Source organism: Coregonus clupeaformis, chromosome 26 (assembly GCF_020615455.1).
Source record: "Coregonus clupeaformis isolate EN_2021a chromosome 26, ASM2061545v1, whole genome shotgun sequence".
Lineage (NCBI taxonomy): Eukaryota > Metazoa > Chordata > Actinopteri > Salmoniformes > Salmonidae > Coregonus > Coregonus clupeaformis.
The window spans coordinates 29,047,417-29,070,888 of NC_059217.1; the positions used below are offsets into that span (position 1 = coordinate 29,047,417).

Sequence of the window (23,472 nt, forward strand, 5' to 3'; positions counted from 1 at the left end):
TGTAACAACGGTGTCTGATTGCATGTGGCACGGCTGTGTGAGATTTAATAAAGGAGAAGCCAGGTGCACCTATGATAGATATTGGTTTCCTGATGAAGCGGAGTCGTCCCTTGATCCCCACATATTTGCTCCTGCAGCCGGCGGACCAGAGCCGCACCACGTACTCTGTCCCAAAGAACAGCACCAGGACAATCTCCTGTGGACCAGAACACAAGCAGTTCCAGACAACAGTTAGGAGAACAGGGCCGGAGAAGAAAGTGGGAAGACACAAAACATTCAAACTAGTTCATTAAGACCACAGCATTTTACTAGGACTACTACACACACTATCTATCTGCTATTTCATACTATGAGAGTAATAGGAGTTGCCAAGCAATGCATTGAGATGTCAGGCTTGATAAGACCTTGGTGGAACTGGGACTTGACAGGTGTGCTGACAGAGAGAGGCTGAGGTGGTCTGGTGGTAAGGGCGCCATTCACACCAGCCCACCCAGAAGAAGGTTAGATAGCATCTCTGATGACAGAGCATATTGAGCCAGGATCAATGGCTCAGTGATTTGAGCCTCATGGCTGTGACAGCACCTAAGCAGGATGTGCAGGTAGGATAAATACTAATCAGCTGGGTTGTGTTGGAGCCCTTTACACATCTGTTGGGTGGTTAAAATATAATGGGTGACATTTTGCCAGAGTGCAAAAATTGTGTGTAGGGTGGGGCGGGGGGAGTGTGTGTGTGTGTGTGTGTGATAATTCTTCATGAACCAATATCTTTTTCATTAGCACCATGTCTCCATAATATTTTGCCACGTAATGCTCAGTAATAGCCGTCTTAGTGTGGGTGGCCGTCCCACTGCTTGCTTGAATTGGCTGCTCTACCAGCCCCCCCCCCCTCCCTTTTGAAACCTAATACCACAGGCCCTGCTGCAACAACATAGCTCCATAGTCACAAAAACAATCCCCTGGCTGTCACTCACCATATAGACACGTTCACTTACTGCTACTGCAGTGACAGAATCCTTATTTTCCATAATGATACTGTGGGTTGGATTGATCTTACAGGAACAAATAGCACTGTTGTGTGGATTTAACATAAATAGCTACTGTGTTTGTGACTGAGGGAAAAAGTGAGAAGTGGGTTAATAACATATATTTTAGTTGGACTTGACTGACCAGGCACAGCCCTACCAAATTTCATGGCTCTGTGCTGTGTCTATATAACATTGCACTATTTGTGGGTATTTGTGTCTAAAAGTTGGCCAAGGCTATTTTCCCACACCTGTTCAAACGGCTCCCCAGTGGCCAGCACCTCTACACTCTTAGAAAAAAAGGTTATATCTAGAACCTAAAAGGGTTATTTGGCTGTCCCCATAGGATAACCCTTTGAAGAAACATTTTTGGTTCCAGGTAGAACCCTTTTCCATGTAGAACAGAGGGTTCTACATGGAACCCAAAAGGGTTCTACCTGGAACCAAAAAGGGTTCTCCTATGGGGACAGCCAAATAACCCTTTTGGAACCCTTTTTTCTAAGAATGTAGGAGATAAGTCTTGTTGTGAGATTTAAAGGAAACCAAGCTTGAGTGGGGACAGGTGACAGGAACAGGAACAGGAACAGGAACAGGAACAGGAACAGGAACAGGAAAACATAGATGAACTACCAGGTCAGATCAGTGCTGGGTGAGAATAAAAACTGGGTAATGTTTTATTTTACGGTTCTATTTCACTTGGTGTTTCCCTGATGTTATGTATAAACTATATACAAGAAATGGGTACTTTCTGGTTCTTCACTGTCAAATAATTGAATTATTACATAACCATTTGACCATGCCATTTCCAGGTAAAACCAGGTGAACACGGAAAATCTAATCGGATTACAATAAATCTCCAAAATCCTAAAATGGTTCACCTGGATGTCCGAGGGATTTTTGTGTCACGAACCAGTAACTAGATGTTTGCAGAAAACAGTTAATAGTTTCATTTAGTAGTGTTCCCTAATCTCATAAAACTAGGATGGAGTTGATTCATAGGCCTGGGTATGAGCAATTTGAATGTGATTAGATGGATTGGAGATGGATTGGGCTGTGCGGAAATGTTTGCGGGAGCTCTGTGTTAATATGGTGGAATGATGGTGGAGGCCAGTTTCTGATCAGATGTTTGGTGGTGCCACTGTGCCACATAGCTGTGACATCAGTGGACCTGGAGTAGACTGGAGGACAGGACAGGAGTGGAAAGGAAAGAGAGACTAGAGCGTGTGACACGTGATGATGTCGGTACGCCCTGCTGAGCCTGGCTAACTTTACTTTGGCAGCTGCTTTGAAAGCCAAATATCCTTAAGGACTAATGTCCTCTCTGCCATCCAAAACAAGCACACAGATTCATGGATGTCAGCTAACCCTGAACTCGCTAAGTATAGCCACTCCACCACAAATACGTGCTATGATCACACAGACTCTCACACACACACACGTGCACGCACACGCACAGAGAACATATGCAATACACAAACACAATTACATCATACACACACATGCAGGTGCACATAAAATGCAGTTAAACAGTTGAGTAACTGAAATATTGCCCTCAAGACATTGCCACCTGTCTTCCTTAATAATACTATCTTGTAGGTTTTGTAATTCTCATGTTTTGAGTTTCAAATGTTTGTTACAATGTTTTGTAACTCTAATGCTCTAATGTAACTACTGCTTTCTAGCTCAACTGTTATAGTTTTCTTCTGTCCTACCCACTGGGTTTCTACCTGCTGTTCTAGCTCTCTTTCTTCTGTCCTACCCACTGGGTTTCTACCTGCTGTTCTAGCTCTCTGTCTTCTGCTGCTGAGAGGAGAGCTCTTCTTCCAGGGTGAAAATAAATGAATAACTCAGCAGCCAGGGAATCCTCCAAAGGGCACTGGCCAAAAGTTTAGAGAATTGCCCCCACACTGGTGAGGTGTGTGTGTGCATGCGTGTGTGTTTATATGCAAAGCGTTTTTGTGAGGAAAATGATGATGCAAAGTTTTTATCCTGCCCCATAACAGTATTTTCCTACCTGTGAGAGTAGGACTGATAGTACTGAGAGTAACACCACTGAGTAGCCAATATAATCTACATCAACCAAAACCTCCAGCAATAAGCTCTGAAGCATGCCAATGACTAATAGATATAGTTGTGCACCTAAATAGACCCTTTCCATTTAATTTGAGGTTCACTATTTTTATAATACTGTTGAACACTGGGCTTGAAATCAGTTGAATTTAAGATGGCGGTTAGTCTGCGTCCCACTCAAGATGTTCTACTCCCATCATGTGGATGTGGATGGTATTGCAATAAAACAAAATCAAAGGTAGGTCACTGACTTGAGGAGATGAAATCCATCCCAAATCCACTCACCATCCAGAAGAGTGTTCCGCTGGCAAAATCAGCATAGTGTTCTATGGTGGACAGGACACTGAAGATAAGGCACACCAGGACCATGAGGAAACTGTGGAGGGAAGAAACATATGTCAAACTTACTATCACATATACATGTAACCTCATTAGAGAAATCCAGGAAAAACTAGGGCCATAGAAAAAAAATACTTTGTGTTTTTGTTCTGTAAGTAACGTGCACACCAGTGTGTGCCGTAGGTGGGTTTCCAAGAGGATTCCCGTTGCACTCTGTGACACATGGGTCAGATGGGGGAATGATTTTCCTCCACCGGGATTACGGGCTGTCACACAGATACACACACACATACACACACAAACACGGTGTGATGATAATGTTCCATGTGCTTTGCGAGAGAGAGAGAGAGAGAGAGAGAGAGAGAGAGAGAGAGAGAGAGAGAGAGAGAGAGAGAGAGAGAGAGAGAGAGAGAGAGAGAGAGAGAGAGAGAGAGAGAGAGAGAGAGAGAGAGAGAGAGAGAGTTAATGTCCATGTGTCCTATCTGTGCTTGGAGTTCAAAACCAGCCAGGTCACCCGTGATACAAGTCAGTATTCTGTCCATCCATGTCTGAGGACCCTGGGCGATGACATGGAAACCGGCCACTAGTGGAAACAGTGAGCACTGTTACCTTCAAGTAGGTTTCGGTTTTGCGGATAGGGATGGCAGATGGGCGTAAGCATCTGCCTCTGTTCCAAAGCGTGCAAGTTTGAATCCAACGATAGAAAGTCGTTTTTGATATTTTTGTTTTAAGCCTATCCCAAACCTTAACCCTTACCTTAACCATTCAGAGTTAACGCCTAACATTAACAATTCGGAGTTAATGCCTAAACTTAACCTTAAAAAACGTCTAAATGTGATGTTTGGAACAACTTCAACATTTCACGTTTTAGAAACATGGATGAACGTCTAATTCTGACATGAGACTGTGAGAGCTGGTAGTTCAAAACAGTAAACCCAAACTAAGCTAGCAGTTTTATTAAAAGTCTTATTGAAACATGTTCTCAGAACGTTATTTAACTCCCATCAAATAACCTATAATTTCCGTTCTCTGAACATTAATAAAACCTCTCAGAAGAACTTTCAGGGAACCATAGTAAAACATTACCAGAACAGGCTAAATGTTCACTTCCGTTCAAATAAAGTTTAAAAAACGTTCTGTTTTACCGGTCAGGAAACGTATGGCTTCATTCCCAGAACCAATGGGAAACCAAAAACGTACATTCCCACAACTTTCAAGGAACCAAATGTGCTAGCTGGGTTAAAACCTCCTCAAAGAACAATAACATACACTACAGGATTCAGGAGATCCAGCTATAACAGTCCTGTCTGAGAGATGGTAGGGGATAGCAAAACAAACCCAAACAATCCCAGACAATGATTGAGTTAGTTTCCATTCAAGCAAACTGGGGAGTAAATGACTAACGGGGAACACTTATTTCACAGCAAATCATTCAACGCTGAGGGGCTAAAACAGGAGCAGACAGAGAGTTAACATCAGTAGGATAGTAGGAAGTCCCCCTCCCTGGGCTGAAGGCAGGATTAGTGGGGTGAAATTGTATGAGAGGGTCCTGATCAGTACCACTGTACTCTACTGCAGTCCCAATCAGACTCACTCTCAATTTTCAACGGTTTACCTGTTGTCTAAACACATGCCTGACTCTACCATTCTCTAGTTGGATTCTACACCCACAGCTGTCTAAAGACATTTAACACACTGAAATGCACAAAATCTATGGTCTATAACAGCCATACTCAATAGGAGAACCACGGTCCAAATCCGGACCCAGAACAGGGTCAATACGGACCACAGGTCCTGACGTTCTGCTGTTGAGAGTTTGAATAGTAGAAATTTAGTAGTGCATGGTCAGTTTTCCTCGTTATCACATTCACTGACAGACCTTAGAGAGCTATTTATAACCTGTCAAATTTCCAGTTGATCAACTAGCCTATGTTAGCTAGGTAGGTAAGTTAGGCTAAACAGCTATCTAAATCTTGTAGTTATCATGGGCAGATTACCTGACCACGGGCCTTGACCACCAGGGGGTCCCCATTGATTTTGTTGAGTCATATGGTATCATATGAACACACATAAGACATGGTAAAATGTGTAGAATTGCAGGAAATTAGCTTTAAAATTGCAAAATTGTATCTCTGCCAACAAGAGGAGTGTGAACAGTTTGAACAGTTTGGGGTCACATGGGTCGTAAGGTGGGGGTTTGTTACTATGCCGATAAATTACAATATCCATCCGGACCTTTGCCACCTAGGAAATTTGTGTGACCGGACCGTCTCAAATAGTATGAGTACCCCTGGTCTACAAGACTGCATTGCTGAAAACGGGTCAAATCCGTCTCGAAGGACCATGACAAAGAGCTAGAGAAGGGAGATTCCAGCATTATGGACATACATTTCCACGCAAAATCACAACTTTAATGTCTCACAGAATGGACAAACAAAATATAAATATAACTTTTGATGTGTGTGTCTATAGTACCCTTCGAGGAGAGTGTATATTGATATGTTGGAGAAATAAATCGAATAAGAAGCGTTCTGGATGTTACATGTAATGGACAAGCTTTTTAGGGAGACTTAACATATTAGCAAAAGTCTGTGAGTTTGTAAGTCTTACGTCAAAACATGGATTGACATTTCGAGGGGAAAGGCTGAACACTAAAACAATCATTTTGAAAAGATTATAATTTCCATTATTTCTCTAGAGAGGGAAAACAACCATTATGGATGTTACACCCTTCGTTATGGATGTTATAGAGTCTGAAATAGACATTCAAATCTTAAAGATTTCATTATCAAAATCTATCGTAACACATTTGTTTTTATTTGGAATGTTTTTCAAACATTCTGTCAGCAGAAGGCATAGTACCTTAGGATTGCATCATTACAGGTAGCCTGAATAATATACAAGGCCAGGCACCACACCCTAATATATTTTTGTTATCTTTATACATATAAAAATGAACCTTTACCAGTTGAATAAATACACAAATATAAATATATATATATATATATATATATATATATATATATATATATATATATATATATATAAAATATGCATTACAATTTTTTCTGAAATATTGTAACAAAATATGCAGATGAGACAATATACATGTGTCTATACTGCCAATCCACTTTTCTGTACATTGGATGAAGTCAGTATATTTTGAGGTGCTTTCATTCACAGATTGTTGATAAACACTCTTCTTATCTTTCTATCTAAAAAACAGTACTGCCATGTTTAAGAAATGTATTTCAGCATACTAGAACACATACATTTCAAGATATCAACAACTGCTTCAGTAAAAGTCTGACGAATACATCCCAGAACAAGCACACAAATGCCCAAGCTTCTGAAGCTAAGATATGATACATCAATATCCATCACATCCATAACTGTTATGTATGTTACGGATATCATAATGCTGATAAAGGATACTGACAATGAAAAGAGAGAAACCAATTATATACGATATAAAACATTGATGAAAGTTAGCTTTACAAGTTTCAAGATGACCTGATGTAAGGTGCATGGTTTACAAAAACTTTTCCTAAAAAACCTCATGGACGTTACATTGCCTGGACCAGTCAACCCCCTATCTTAACAAGACTGAAGTACATGCAAGCACAACTTAAATTTGGTGTGTATTGCTTCATTAACATCTCATCTTCATAACTAACACTGGGGGACAGCTTTTCAAATAAAGCCTGAACTCCAACATATAGAATTTAGGGATAATTATGAACGTGGTTTCATTTGGAAATGACTAACTTTCAGGTTGACCTTTACATGGAATCGCCCAGAAGGTTTTTCTCCAGGTTTGTTGTAGTATGAAAAATATATATAATTGAAACATAATCCTGTGACCTTACAATTATAAGGTTCTATTTGCACATAATTATTCGGAGATAATTGGCTTTAAAGTTCTAAACCCTCATTGGTTTTAATGGTGAGAGTAATTTAACTTTTTTAACTTAACATGAATTGGAGTATTAAGAGGTAGTATACTATATAGGTAGACCATCAAAGAGAACCAGGCTATGTCAATAAATCAATTCTTGACAAAAATGCAGATAGAATCTTATAATTCCAAGCTCTCGATCAGAGAGAGAAGGGGGACTAGAATACTGCTAAAGGCAATGCTAAATTCCCCAAATGCTGAATTGTAGCCATTGTAAATCCTTTATGACCTGAACAGAACATGGAAGTAGCATTCCAGTATTTAGGCTATGAGGGATTTTCATCAAACATGTATGGTTTTATACATTTACTCATGTTGGGATTAATAAACACACTTATGGATGAATCATGAAAAGAGAATAAAGCATTTCTGTAATCTGAAAATTCCTGTCCTTCAATATCCTTGCCTTAGTACAGTAATATTGTGAACAAAGTAATTGTTGTGGTTTCATCTCTTGGTGTAATTTTAGCATTTCCTAACATCTGAGGAGGAAGTGAAAAGGATGGAGGGGGCAGATAAACTGAAATGTAAAATAATCCCTTAATCCTTACTCTTGTCATAACACAGGAGCATCTTAACTGGATTTATAGAAATACAATTATGATGTAATTGTTAGTCAGGTTATACACAAGTGTACATTTTCAGCAAAAACACAATTCCCCTGAGAAAATGATGTTACGCAGCAGTATGAAACACTGCGTATCCTTTCGCTTGTTTCTCACTCTAATTTCCAAAAAATGATTTGTACTGTAGACTACTGGCATTTCATGTTGTGTAGTAATACCTGCAAGAGCATCAATACAAAACAACACAAATTAATAATAGGCCAGTCAAAGCTCTTGGAAGAACAAAATGAAGGTAGCTACTAGCTAGTAAGGTTATAACTTGAGAGGACTGAAGCACATGGAAGAGAGAACCACCAACTCCTGACCCCAGCAATATCCATAACAGTTATCCACTGGAGCCAAATATGTAGTTACTTCCAAACCTCTGAGTGATGTCTGGCAACAGCATAAATGCAGAGTACGATACATGAAGCACTACACAGAGTAAAACCAGACTTCAGGCCCAGCGTGTATCCAGAGTTCATACACTCTAAAATCACTCATGCCAACAAAAACAGAATACAAATCCTCCTGACCAAGGTCCCATGCCAAAACCCCAAAACAATCACAATTACGTAAGATAAACTGTACTATTTTTATTCTCAAACTCTCGAATAAAGCATATTTGGGTTCCAGAAAAGCACCTTAAAAATACAATGTATTATTATTTGTTTTTCATTTATATAAATTTTTTAAGCTGGAATCTTTAGTGGTGAAAATGCCACATCCGCTTGCCAGATTACAACAACAAAGAAGCTACTGCAAACAACAAAAACACAGTTTTTTCCCCTTCGGGCATCATTGCACGCACGATAGAACAGCAGAATATGTACTGCATTTTTTTACCAGGTTGCGTGACGCTCCTCACCTCCGCTTTGTCAACAAAATAAAAACAATACCAACGGCCGTGGGGCGGACAGTGGCGCTGTTTCCCCTATTGCGGATTCTACATACTGTAGCACTTTGTGATTGTTATACAATGACAAGTGCATTATACATGTATTATTATGAATTTCTACTGTTAATTTAACTGCATTGAGTGCATGTGAAGTATCTTTCCCACCTACCATCTCACTGCCAAAAATGGGGACCACAATGGAAATAAGCTTCCGGGCTTTATTCGTTTATATCTTTAATAATTTTTTTATGTACAGTGGGGAAAAAAAGTATTTAGTCAGCCACCAATTGTGCAAGTTCTCCCACTTAAAAAGATGAGAGAGGCCTGTAATTTTCATCATAGGTACACGTCAAACATGACAGACAAAATGAGGAAAAAATATCCAGAAAATCACATTGTAGGATTTTTTATGAATTTATTTGCAATTTATGGTGGAAAATAAGTATTTGGTCAATAACAAAAGTTTCTCAATACTTTGTTATATACCCTTTGTTGGCAATGACACAGGTCAAACGTTTTCTGTAAGTCTTCACAAGGTTTTCACACACTGTTGCTGGTATTTTGGCCCATTCCTCCATGCAGATCTCCTCTAGAGCAGTGATGTTTTGGGGCTGTCGCTGGGCAACACAGACTTTCAACTCCCTCCAAAGATTTTCCATGGGGTTGAGATCTGGAGACTGGCTAGGCCACTCCAGGACCTTGAAATGCTTCTTACAAAGCCACTCCTTCGTTGCCCGGGCGGTGTGTTTGGGATCATTGTCATGCTGAAAGACCCAGCCACGTTTCATGTTCAATGCCCTTGCTGATGGAAGGAGGTTTTCACTCAAAATCTCACGATACATGGCCCCATTCATTCTTTCCTTTACACGGATCAGTCGTCCTGGTCCCTTTGCAGAAAAAACAGCCCCAAAGCATGATGTTTCCACCCTCATGCTTCACAGTAGGTATGGTGTTCTTTGGATGCAACTCAGCATTCTTTGTCCTCCAAACACGACGAGTTTAGTTTTTACCAAAAAGTTCTATTTTGGTTTCATCTGACCATATGACATTCTCCCAATCCTCTTCTGGATCATCCAAATGCACTCTAGCAAACTTCAGACGGGCCTGGACATGCACTGGCTTAAGCAGGGGGACACGTCTCGTACTGCAGGATTTGAGTCCCTGGCTGCGTAGTGTGTTACTGATGGTAGGCTTTGTTACTTTGGTCCCAGCTCTCTGCAGGTCATTCACTAGGTCCCCCCGTGTGGTTCTGGGATTTTTGCTCACCGTTCTTGTGATCATTTTGACCCCACGGGGTGAGATCTTGCGTGGAGCCCCAGATCGAGGGGAGATTATCAGTGGTCTTGTATGTCTTCCATTTCCTAATAATTGCTCCCACAGTTGATTTCTTCAAACCAAGCTGCTTACCTATTGCAGATTCAGTCTTCCCAGCCTGGTGCAGGTCTACAATTTTGTTTCTGGTGTCCTTTGACAGCTCTTTGGTCTTGGCCATAGTGGAGTTTGGAGTGTGACTGTTTGAGGTTGTGGACAGGTGTCTTTTATACTGATAACAAGTTCAAACAGGTGCCATTAATACAGGTAACGAGTGGAGGACAGAGGAACCTCTTAAAGAAGAAGTTACAGGTCTGTGAGAGCCAGAAATCTTGCTTGTTTGTAGGTGACCAAATACTTATTTTCCACCATAATTTGCAAATAAATTCATAAAAAATCCTACAATGTGATTTTCTGGATTTTCTTTTCTCAATTTGTCTGTCATAGTTGACGTGTACATATGATGAAAATTATAGGCCTCTCTCATCTTTTTAAGTGGGAGAACTTGCACAATTGGTGGCTGACTAAATACTTTTTTTCCCCACTGTATGTAATGTTGTCTCCAGCTGGTGCAGCCTACTACTTTTAATTATCCAATAAATTAAATCAATCAATCAATACAGCTAGACTGAGGTACTGTGTATTCCTCCTACTGTAATATCCTAAAGGACCAAAACCCTCTCTGTGTATCCTGATGCCCCAGGAGGTTTTAGTCGGGAAAAACCAGGTCACAACCATTAGAGAACCTGATTGGAAGGACAAAACCCCTGGGATCTGATTAAAACAAAACAGCTGGTGGTTGATCCAGCGTTATTACAGTAACCGCATATCCCTCAGCCCCACTAGAGAGAGGGTGCAGTGGAGTCCCAATCCCCCCTTCAATATGAACCATGACAAAAACATTTGTATTCCTGTGGGGTTGCGATGCCTGTGCTGTTTGTATGGTGGTGTACGTAATAAATTGGGCTGTGACGTAATTCAATAACCATGTAACTGACGGTTATGGTTGAAGATCATCATGAAAACAAAATAAACATTCATTTTAAGATGACTTTTTATTTTAATTAACTTTATTTTCATGTAGATAAACTTTACCTAATAGCGGGAGTGTCACGACTTCTGCCGAGGCTGCCCCCCCCCTCCTGGTTTGGGCAGGCTTCAGCGTTCGTCGTCACCGGAGTACTAGCTTCTGCCGATCCCATTCTCATCACTCCACTTGTCATGTCTTGTCAATCACACACACCTGGTGCTCATTCCCCTAATTAGTATGTGTATAAGTGTTCCCTCTGTTCCTCTTGTCTTTGTGAGTGAGTGAGTGAGTGAGTGAGTGTTATGAGAGCGTGTAGCTCGGTTGAGCTACTAGTCACTGTGTTTATGCCAAGGTGGATCTTTTCCCTTGTAATAGTTTCGTTTGACGCTTTGGGCGTTTGATTTATGTAAACGGATTAAACTCTGGACTTTGGTATTTTACCTCCTGCGCCTGACTCCTTCATTCACACCTCGTCACAGGGAGTGTTTAGTAATGATTATAAGCAATTACATTTTACATTTACATTTTAGTCATTTAGCAGACGCTCTTATCCAGAGCGACTTACAGTTAGTGAGTGCATACATTTTCATACTGGCCCCCCGTGGGAAACGAACCCACAATCCTGGCGTTGCAAGCGCCATACTCTACCAACTGAGCTACACGGGGCCCTGTGTAACTGCTAACTTAATGTCTATTACAGGGAAACTTCGCCGCTAGACACTATTTGGGGTGTTTTTCCAGTCCCCCTACATAATTATGAGTGATGAGAGGGTGTTTCAGACATAATTATGTAGTATATATTTTCGCGCCGGGAGAGTTCAACCAATGATGTCATTTGTTGATTGAGCCTGTTGTCTGATCTAAAAATGAATAGTCATGTTTTGCAGCATTTATTGTGGCCTTTGTGTTTTTCACCGATTGCATGATCATGCTAGCAGCGAGTAGATATGGTTGTTCTTGTTCAATAGAGCCATTGGACTTGTCTGCCAGGACATTGCAGTATATCTACGTTGACTCATTCTCCCTGGCTTTGTAAAGACTACAGCCTGATGGGAGCCATCCTTGTTCCCAGCCTCGAAAGCAGGCTTTTCAAAATGGGGACGTTACTAGTTTACAGGTTCACAGGAGCCATGTTATTGTGCACTGTCTATCCGAGATTGCTAAATAATTAGCTACAATGGCTGCTTCTGATGATTCCTCTTTCCAAGAAGAGCTGAACGACGAAACATTTTATGTTCTTTTAGATAGAAATATACAGCCCTATTTATTTGAGCCAGAATACACTGAAGAGGAGTTGAGAGAGCGAGAATAATTATTACCAGCAAGCAGCGGCAGCAGCCTAGACCAGCTGGACCAGGACTCAGGAGGGTAAATTACAAACAAGTTGTTTTGCTGTCGGTAGCTAGCTAGCAATATAAGCTCTCTTTTTACAGGAGGCTGAGTTCAGTACAGTACAATTTGGTGTTCGAGTCGGCCATAACGGGGCTTGCTAGTACCACTAAAAGGCAAGCTAGCCAAGTTTAGCTAGCTAGCTGTGTTTGCTATATCTAAAATGCACTGTAGTCTAACGTTATAGCTATGCTAGCTAGCTATAACGTTAGACTACAGTGCATTTTAGGCCTCAGTTTTGGATAAATGTTTTGATGGTGGAATGACTTTGGCTTGATGACTCAAATTAGTCTAGGAGTAACTATACATGTGTTGTAGCTAGCTAGCGTGTGTTACGAACCCTGTGGCTTTAAAAGTCTAGGGTGGATGGTAAAGAGACCCGTAACATAAGAAACACAACTGACTGGGTTTTTAAACCAGGAGACGTGTGATGTGATTGGGTAATGGAAACCAGAAACAGGTGGTGCAATCAGGAGGAGTGTCTACTGATTGGTCCACCTCAGCAATCAGCAGATGAACTGATGACTGACAGGTGGGACACATCAACGACCTCCAATCAGGAACACAAGGGACACCTGTGAATAGGGCAGAAGGAGAGGAAAAACACAAATACACATACAGGATACCTGTATCCGTAACAGTGTGTCTGTGAGATGTCTCATATTCTACACCATGCTGCTACTGTAGGAATACAGACAGTACACAACGATTGCCCATGAATGTGTAATAGCGTTTTCGTCTTTCTCTCACAGACAATACCACTTGGAAACAAAGAAATTGATGACTCTCAAGAGGAGATGTGAAAGGTCCGATAACAACAATCTTCCCTTGTATCTAAGTGACTCCGAACACCTCACTGCACCACCCAAACACACTATATGCAAGTGTTCCCTTTGTAGAACTGTAGTATTTATTATAAGTGTGGTAGTAGTTGTATATTTTCATTCTACTGTATATACAGTATGTCATACATTGCCATAACTGTTGCTGCATACTGCTGTGTAAACTCACCTGGGTCTCGAGAACAAATAAACATAGTCTTATTGACAGACTAATCTACTGTTTTATTAAAAAATGTTTACTTGCCAACAAATTAAGTTTAAATGATAAACCAACTCCCTGCATCATTTGTTTTAGCAGTAAGACTGAAGCTAGTTTATCCAAATACTGAATTGATCAAGAAGTTGAAGTCAACTCTTTGTTTGTTTCTAATGCAGCTGGAATCATTTAGTCACTTGTCAGTGCACTTGTAAAAAATATGATATAAAACACCATTATATACATATGTACAACAGCTAGCAATATCTATACCACAATGCATTTGTGAGCATACAAGGCATTCTAAATTATACTACAACATCAGTCTAACTCAATATGGATGTTGTGTTGGTTGAATGTTCCAGGCAGGTTTCAGAATGTTCTTCAGCTGGTGAACCTCTTCTTGTGTTGGGTAATGGCAGCTACAAACACAGACGTTTTGGTATTTCTCACATCAATTGGATACACCTCCACGTGGCGGTCCTCCACATCCTGAAATCGCTATGAATTCTGGATATTGTGGTTTGCTTATCACCAGGAAATGTAGCTGGCCCGTTTCTACATTTAACACAGTTTTTTAAAATATGTTTTAAGGAAAGGATGAATATATTTGCCCTTGTGTCTGACATACGCTGGTGGCTTTGATTGACGGGTGCTTTTACGGGGGTGTGCGTGTGTGAGTTCGCTGATTCCTTCTATAGGCCTGTACGGTGCCTTCAGAAAATATTCATACCCCTTGACTTATTCCACATTTTGTTGTGTTACAGCCTGAATTCAAAACGGATTAAATTGATTTCTACACACAATACCGCATAATGACAAAGTGAAAACATGTTTTTAGACATTTTTGCACATTTATTGAAAATGAAATACAGAAATATCTAATTTACGTAAGTATTCACAGCCCTGAGTCAATACTTTGTAGAAGCACCTTTGGCAGCGATTACAGCTGTGATTCTTTCTGGGTAAGTCTCTAAGAGCTTTCCACACCTGGATTCCGCAACATTTGGCCAGTATTCTTTAAAAGATTCTTCAAGCTCTGTCAAATTGTTCTTAATCATTGCTCAACAACCATTTCCAGGTCTTGCCATAGATTTTCCAGTAGATTTAGGTCTAAACTGTAACTTGGCCACTCAGGAACATTCACTGTCTTCTTGGTAAGCAACTCCAGTGTAGATTTGTTCTTGTGTTTTAGGTTATTGTGCCGCTGAAAGGTGAATTAATCTCCCAGTGTCTGGTGGAAAGCAGACTGAACCAGGTTTTCCTCTAGGATTTTGCCTGTGCTTAACTCCATTCCGTTTATTTTATATCCTGAAAAACTCCCCAGTCCTTAACGATTACAAGCATACCCATAACATGATGCAGCCACCACTATGCTTGAAAATATGGAGAGTTGTCCTCAGTAATGTGTTGTATTGGATTTGCCCCAAACATAGCACTTTGTATTCAGGACAAAATGTGAATTGCTTTGCCACAGTTTTTGCAGTATTACTTTGCTGCCTTGTTGCTAACAGAATGCCTGTTTTGGAATATTTGTATTCTGTGCAGGCTTCCTTCTTTTCACTCTGTCAATTAGGTTAGTATTGTGAAGTAACTACAATGTTGTTGATCCATCCTCAGTTTTCTCCTATCACAGCCATTAAACTCTGTAATTGTTTTAAAGTCACCATTGGCCTATGAGTTTCCTTCCTCTCCGGCAACTAAGTTAGGAAGGTCACCTGTATTTTTGTAGTGACTGGGTGTATTGATAAACCATCCAAAGTGTAATTAATAACTTCACCATGCTCAAAGGGATATTCAATGTTTGCTTTTTTTTTACCCATCTACCAATAGGTGCCCTTCTTTGCAAGGCATTGGAAAACCTCTCTGGTCTTTGTGGTTGAATCTGTGTTTGAAATTCACTGCTTGACTAAGGGACCTTACAGATAACTGTATGTGTGGGGTACAGAGATTAAATAGTCGTTAAAAAATCATGTTAAACACTATTATTGCACACAGAGTAAGTCCATGCAACCTATTATGTGACTTGTTAAGCAACTTTTTACTCCTGAACATATTTATGCTTGCCATAACAAAGGGGTTGAATACTTATTTACTCAAGACATTTCAGCTTTTCCTTTTTTATTACTTTGTAAACATAAAAAAACAAAAACATAATTCCACTTTGACATTATGGGTATTGTGTGTAGGCCAGTGATAGAAAAATCTAAATGTAATCAATTTTAAATGCAGGCTGTTACACAACAATATGTGGAAAAAGTAGTGCTGAACGATTAGTGCTTTTTGAGGTCGGTTCGGTTTCTGCTCGTAAAAAAATTATCACGGTTTTCGATTTCAATAATTTTTTAAAACATTGAATGCACTATGCATTATGTGGGTTGAATGGCGTAACAACACAGAGTAAAACAATTGATAAAGATCCCATGATGGTAGTGACTGCCCATTACTGCTTATCACTTATTAACCGTAATTTATTCACATTACTTTACTTTAATAAAATATGGCAGTTGTTGTGTAGCCTATATTACATTTGTTTTATTTGATGACATTATTATTTCATTCTATGTCATCATCTCATCTCTATAGAGATGCTGCCTATGCTGTCTGACAATTTTTTTTGTAGTTCTTCAAAGTAAATAAGACATACTTTTATGACTGCTGAATACCAAATATCAATCACTTACATCATGTATTTTCAGGTAGAGATACCTGGGCAAAGCAACAGCTGCTCTCAATATCACCTCACGATTGGGCATTCTTCTGTCACTTCTGTAGCAGGCATAAAATAATCACAGACCGGACACGTACATGCACAATGGATTATGGTCATTGTAGTTAATTACCGTGTTTTATGCGTTAAACTGTAGAATATTGGCCTGTTGGAAACTACAACTCCCTACAACATTGCACAGTTCAGGCTGGATCTGATTTATCTCTAGAGAAACTGTGCAACAGACTTCGGTCAATTAGTTGTTTAAAAATCGAAAAATAACAGGAAAAAGTCAAGGGGTGGGAATACTTTCTGAAGGCACTGTATGTCCATTCAGAAAGTTTCCTAAAGTAGCCTGTCTGGACTTGATCTTTCTTTTTTTTGTCATGATTTAATCTTGTAAAAGTCCTATTTTCAGTAGCTTAGGCTACATTATTTCTCTCATTACGAAGTCCTCTCTTTGAAGAACATATGCCAATGCCACTGCCATTGAATGACTGCAGCAGCAGGGTTTGTGATGTTATGCGAATATTTCAGGAAAAGTGGGAGAAAACACAATCGGACTTAGTTTGAATGGTTTTGTGCGTCGAAAAAAAAATGATATGCAGAAAAGCCAAAAGGAGAAGCTAGGCATATATCTTTATTTTGACTCCGTTAATGTTGTGTCAGTACGAATATACGACAGATCCTCTCCAACCTGGCATTTCTTAATTTGTTGATTAATATTTATAAGTAATAACCTGAATAATAATAATGAAATGCCATGATAATAACGAAGTGTAATGGCTTGTTTCAAATATCCATGTAAACAAGTGTACAAACAGAATTGTGACCTCCCCTTTTTTGAACGGCTATGTCGGTGACTGTGTACAACCTCAAATTCCAAGACCGTCACAGCCCTAGTAATACATGTAACCTATTGCATCTAAGCAATAGAGGATTTTTCTTTCTTAGTATGAACCTGTACCCACACACAGCTTGCTGTGGTCCTACAGCGGAGCTGAGTGGCAAAGCTAGGCGGTCTGTTATAATCTGTGGTTCAGCCAGTCCTGGCCGTCCCCGAGGCCTTCTGTGGACAGGTGTCTTTTATACAGGTAACAAACTGAGATTAGGAGCACTCCCTTTAAGAGTGTGCTCCTATTCTCAGCTCGTTACCTGTATAAAAGACACCTGGGAGCCAGAAATCTTTCTGATTGAGAGGGGGTCAAATACTTATTTCCCTCATTAAAATGCAAATCAATTTATAAAAAATGTACATGCGTTTTTCTGGATTTTTTGGTTGTTATTCTGTCTCTCACTGTTCAAATAAACCTACCATTAAAATTATAGACTGATCATTTCTTTGTCAGTGGGCAAACGTACAAAATCAGCAGGGGATCAAATACTTTTTTCCCTCACTGTATCTAAATGAAATGACATGAATATATTTTGCAGATTACTATTGTGAGAGTAAAAATTACCTGCTTTGTTTTATATTAATAGTTAACAATTATATGCTTAACATTGGTAAAGAGATTTTGATAACTTGCAATACTGTGCTTCTGAGAAGGGATGGTTCCACTCTACGTATTGTCAAGGACATGGGGCGACTCAGAGATAACTTGCGACTCGGGAAATAGATAAAACTTGAGGGACAGAACAACCTGTTATTGTTTTGTATCAGCTTTGCTTCTGAGTAACTTCGTCACACGGCATAAGACAAAGAGCCTCTGAGAAGTGACCACAGTGTTTCAGTTCATCCTGTTCTTCTGTTATCTTTCAAGGGCACAGCTGTGTAAGGATGTGAGGTGAACAGGCTGGCTTGAATGGAGGGGAGTAACGGAACTAACGTTATCACTTCTTAGTGCGCTATGAACCGATACACATAGCCACGAGAAGAACACAAGGTAGCTTGTTTTCTTCCGAGCTGACGTGGAGGGGTGGAACCAGCCATGACTAAGCATTTTTTGTTAAACTATATAAGACCTCTGTATGTCAGAGCTCTCGGCCCAACACTCAATAGTGTTGGGTCGACCAGCCTCATTATTACAGAGCACTCACTCTATTCACTTGTGTGTGTGTGGTGTGACCTGCTCCCTTATTAATATGTTTTGAATAAAGTAATATCCTGATTGGTGATTGACCTTGTCTCTGCTCATTGTTAAAGTAGAATTCCACGACACTATCAATGACTTATCAACAGCTGTAACAAGTTGTCCAGAGTAGGGAATCCTCACTGCTACCCTAGTTTATAGAAAGACCATATTACTCAACTGAAACAATGTTCTACAGAGTGCCTGGGTGTGTTTTGCCTAGCAGGTTCAAACCTGCAAGCTGACTATGAAATAGTGTATGCCTATTCTGATCATTACATCTGACCAGCAGCCTGCTCTGCGAGGCCCTCACCCATCCACTATGGGTTTAGGCAGGATACTTCAGCGTCCACAGCATCAGAAGAATCCTCCTCGCTTAGCTATCTTGTGCATCATATAGAGAAATTGAAATAAATTGACTTATATAGCTGAAGATGAATGGATGGAAAGATCATCAGCGATTAGCAGCATCATGGTTCACAGCCAGCCAACCTTATAGGTAAAAAATAATAATCTGCTGTGTGTGGTTGTATCAGCAGTGTATGGTGGAACATTAACAGAATATGCACTTCCATCAGAAATAAAATCAGTAAAGCTGTCTGACTTTAGTCAATAAACTGAATTCAGTGGTATAAATATTTGTAAAGTACTACTTAAGTATTTTTTGGGGGTATCTGTACTTTACTATCTATATTTTTGACACATTTTACTTTTACTTCACTAAAGAAAATAATGTACTTTTTACTCCATACATTTTCCGTGACACCCAAAAGTACTCATTACATTTTGAATGCTTAGCAGGACAGGAAAATGGCCCAATTCACACACTTATCAAGAGAACATCCCCGGGCATCCCTACTGCCTCTAATCTGGCGGACTCATTAAACACAAATGCTTCATTTGTAAATGATGTCTGCGTGTTGTATTGTGCCCCTGGTTATCCATAAATAAATAAAAAATTACAAACTGTGCTGTCAGGTTTGCTTAAAATAAGCAATTTGAAATTATTTATACTTTTACTTTTGATACTTAAGTATATTTACTTTCACTTTTTAAAATCATTTTCTAGTAAGGTACCTTTACTTTTGCTCAAGTATGACAATTGGGTACTTTTTCTACCACTGACTGCATTTCCACATTGGGGGCTATGTCAGTCCACTGCCATTGAGGAAAATAAGAGGCTTGGCAAGCCACGGATCAAAGGAGCCTGTGGTCTGAGGGGCTGAATGAGGCTGAGGTAACACATGCCTTATCCCCTGTGTTAGATAATGTTATATAAAAGACTCAAATCTACTGGGTACTACTCAAGACATGTTCGTCAGAGATCCGGAGTGTCTGTTCTCTGGTGAGCCTGCAGTGCCTGCTGACTGCACTGCATGACATTGCATAAGACTCTTTATGGACACCTGTCCGAGTACGCTGTGGGTAGCCCAAGGGATTTCTTCCGTACTAGACTATATTTATCTGTGTCTCTGTGTCTCTCTCTGTGTGTGTGTGTGTGTGCGTCTGTGTGTGTGTGTGTGTGTGTGTGTGTGTGTGTGTGTGTGTGTGTGTGTGTGTGTGTGTGTGAGTGAGCTACAGAGACAGAGAGTTTATGCATGTCTTTGTACCTGTCATTATGTGCGTGTCCGTGTGTCCGTGTGTGGCCCAGGGACGGATATCATTTCTGGGCTGATAACGTGGCGTGGGTTCAGCCTGTTTCTTCTCCTTCTCACTACGTAGTGCCTGTCCCTGGCTCTGGTCTTGACCAGCCAGACAAGAGCAGTGATGGATAGGGCTGGCAACGCTGGCAGGCTGGCACAGAACCACTCACCCTTCTCTGCCTGCCTATCGGTCTGTGTCATCATAATGAAGAGCAGGCCTATTAGCCTGTCATGGTTGCTGTACACAACCCTTTATGCATCCTTCCTTTTTCTCCTCTCCTGTGTGTCCTGGGAGGCCTGATGGAGCGGAGCAGAGTGGAGCAGAGCGGAGAGGAGGGCCAGCAGAATAACTGATACCCATCAAGAGTTACTTAACAGCAAGGATTAATCAGAGGGGTTTAAATGCCCAGTGCAGTCAAAAACGTTATTTTCCTGTGTTTTATATATATTTCCAAACTATGAGATTGGGATAATACTGTGAAAGTGTGAAAAGTATGATAATGCCCTTTTAGTGTAAGAGCTATTTGAAAAGACCACCTGAAATTTCAGCCTGTTTTGGTGGGATGGAGTTTTGGCCTCCCTGGTGACATCACCAGGCGGTAAATTAGTTAATAGACCAATAAGAAAGAGAGTTCCAAACCTCTCTGCAATAACAGCTAGTTTTCAGTTTTCCCTTCCCCACTCAGACCACTCCCAAACAGTCCTAGCAAAATTCTTGCTTGAGAAATGTATCTTTGCTAAGAAGCTATTTTTGTTTCTTTTTGACCATTTGAATTGAAAACAATCACAGTAAGGTTGTTACCCAGACATTGTTTGATATTGAGATAAAAACAGCTGCATTGGACCTTTAATTTTGTATGAGTCAAGGGGTTCTCGGGTTCTCTCTGTGTGAGTGGGGATGGGGAACATTATAGCTTCAATTACTGGTGGGGAGGATTATCTTCAGAGAGGCCAGGCCACACAAACATAACACACACACAGAGGAGAGGATAACAAGAGCTGGACGACTCAATGCAGTTTCCATTCACATTGTCATGCTGAGTCCCCCATCATGCTGAGTACCCCATTGAGTCAACCATTCCCCATCATCACATCATTACATAACCTGGGATTATAGCATGAAACATGCAACATGGATTTCTATAGCTACAGTACATGGAGTATACATGGTGGCAACCGCTTAACCTCAAGTTCAATATCCACTGTTTAAGTCAATAAACAGTAGAAGCGGTATTATCCAACCTCTTGAATGATAGGGCAACATTTAGATTTCTGCCTAAACAGACATACCTAAACATAATAATTGTTCATGAGATGGCCATCAACAATAACTGGTAAAGGTGTACTCCATTTTGAGGACACAAGCTCAAGTACATAGTACAAATACAACGAAAATATGAAAAATCATATATTATTTTTTTACTATTCAAAAAAGGTTGGGCAATAGGACTTGAAATGACTGAAACGGTCTCTAAATATAGTAACAATCAAATTATAAATTACTTACTATAAGATTTCACCTTTGTTATAACTGTACTTAGTGACAGTACAATATTGGCACTATTTCATATAACTGACGACAACGTCCACTGAGTGGCGCAGAGACACTATTCAAATGTGTGCAGACTTGTTACAACTTCAGCTTTAAGCACGAAGTGATTTCGTCTGTATGTGACCAAGAGAAAGGGGTATTTTTTCAATTCTATGAAATTATTTAGTATTTTTTCATGTCGAGACTCTCCTGGTTCATATGCGCTATTACAAGAGCAGCTGTGAGTCTCACAGGCACAGGAAATTGTTCCTTTATCTGGATAGGCCAGAAAATTTGACACGTCACTCCTGAAAGCTGACACTTCAGGTCTGAAAGCTGACACTTCAGGTCTGAAAGCTGACACTTCAGGTCAGCTCCGCTGAGACAGTTGGAGCTGGGAGCAGACAAATGGCACTATAAGGCACGGGACCCTACGACGTTCACAGAGTGCATTGTACACCAAAATGTCAGTCGGAAACCGGTCCAGAACCGCTCAATCAAATACCTCTTTCAAAATGACTGTATATGACAAACTTATGCCTACACTACAGCCTGTAATAATCTAACAAATACAGTGGCTTGCGAAAGTATTCACCCCCTTGGCATTTTTCCTATTTTGTTGCCTTACAACCTGGAATTAAAACATTTATTTTTGGGGGGGTTTGTATCGTTTGATTTACACAACATGCCTACAGCTTTGAAGATGCAAAATATTTTTTATTTTGAAACAAACAAGAAATAAGACAAAAAAACTTTTACAAAAAAAAAACTTTTACAAAAAAACAATTACAGCTGCAAGTCTCTTGGGGTATGTCTCTATAAGCTTCGCACATCTAGCCACTGGGATTTTTGCCCATTCTTCAAGGCAAAACTGCTCCAGCTCCTTCAAGTTGGATGGGTTCTGCTGGTGTACAGCAATCTTTAAGTCATACCACAGATTCTAAATTGGATTGAGGTCTGGGCTTTGACTAGGCCATTCCAAGACATTTCCCCTCAAACCACTCGAGTGTTGCTTTAGCAGTATGCTTAGGGTCATTGTCCTGCTGGAAGGTGAACCTCTGTCCCAGTCTCAAATCTCTGGAAGACTGAAACAGGTTTCCCTCAAGAATTTCCCTGTATTTAGCGCCATCCATCATTCCTTCATTTCTGACCAGTTTCCCAGTCCCTGCCGATGAAAAACATCCCCACAGCATGATGCTGCAACCACCATGCTTCACTGTGGGGATGGTGTTCTCGGGGTGATGAGAGGTGTTGGGTTTGTACCAGACATAGCGTTTTCCTTGATGGCCAAAAAGGTCAATTTTAGTCTCATCTGACCAGAGTACCTTCTTCCATATGTTTGAGGAGTCTCCCACATGCCTTTTTGGCAAACACCAAACGTGTTTGCTTATTTTTTTCTTCAAGCAATGGCTTTTTTCTGGCCACTCTTCCATAAAGCCCAGCTCTGTAGAGTGTACGGCTTAAAGTGGTCCTATGGACAGATACTCCAATCTCCGCTGTGGAGCTTTGCAGCTCCTTCAGGGTTATCTTTGGTCTCTTTGTTGCCTCTCTGATTAATGCCCTCCTTGCCTGGTTCGTGAGTTTTGGTGGGCGGCCCTCTCTTGGCAGGTTTGTTGTGGTGCCATATTCTTTCCATTTTTCTATAATGGATTTAATGGTGCTCTGCGGGATGTTCAAAGTTTCTGATATTTTTTTATAACCCAACCCTGATCTGTACTTCTCCAAAACTTTGTCCCTGACCTGTTTGGAGAGCTCCTTGGTCTTCATGGTGCCGCTTGCTTGGTGGTGCCCCTTGCTTAGTGGTGTTGCAGACTCTGGGGCCTTTTAGAACAGGTGTATATAGACTGAGATCATGT

At 40.4% G+C, this 23,472-nt stretch overlaps 1 protein-coding gene across 1 annotated transcript in view; it reads right to left on the reverse strand.

Moving 5' to 3' along the window:
* Positions 1–23,472, reverse strand: part of LOC121540606 (potassium voltage-gated channel subfamily KQT member 1-like) — a 327,632-nt gene that overhangs the window by 295,676 nt on the left and 8,484 nt on the right. The window contains exons 3-4 of the mRNA XM_041849609.1: positions 3,378–3,468; positions 70–196 (exon numbers count right to left, since the gene is read on the reverse strand). Of these exons, the coding sequence (XP_041705543.1) occupies positions 70–196; positions 3,378–3,468 (218 nt within the window). The remainder of the gene's footprint in view (positions 1–69; positions 197–3,377; positions 3,469–23,472) is intronic.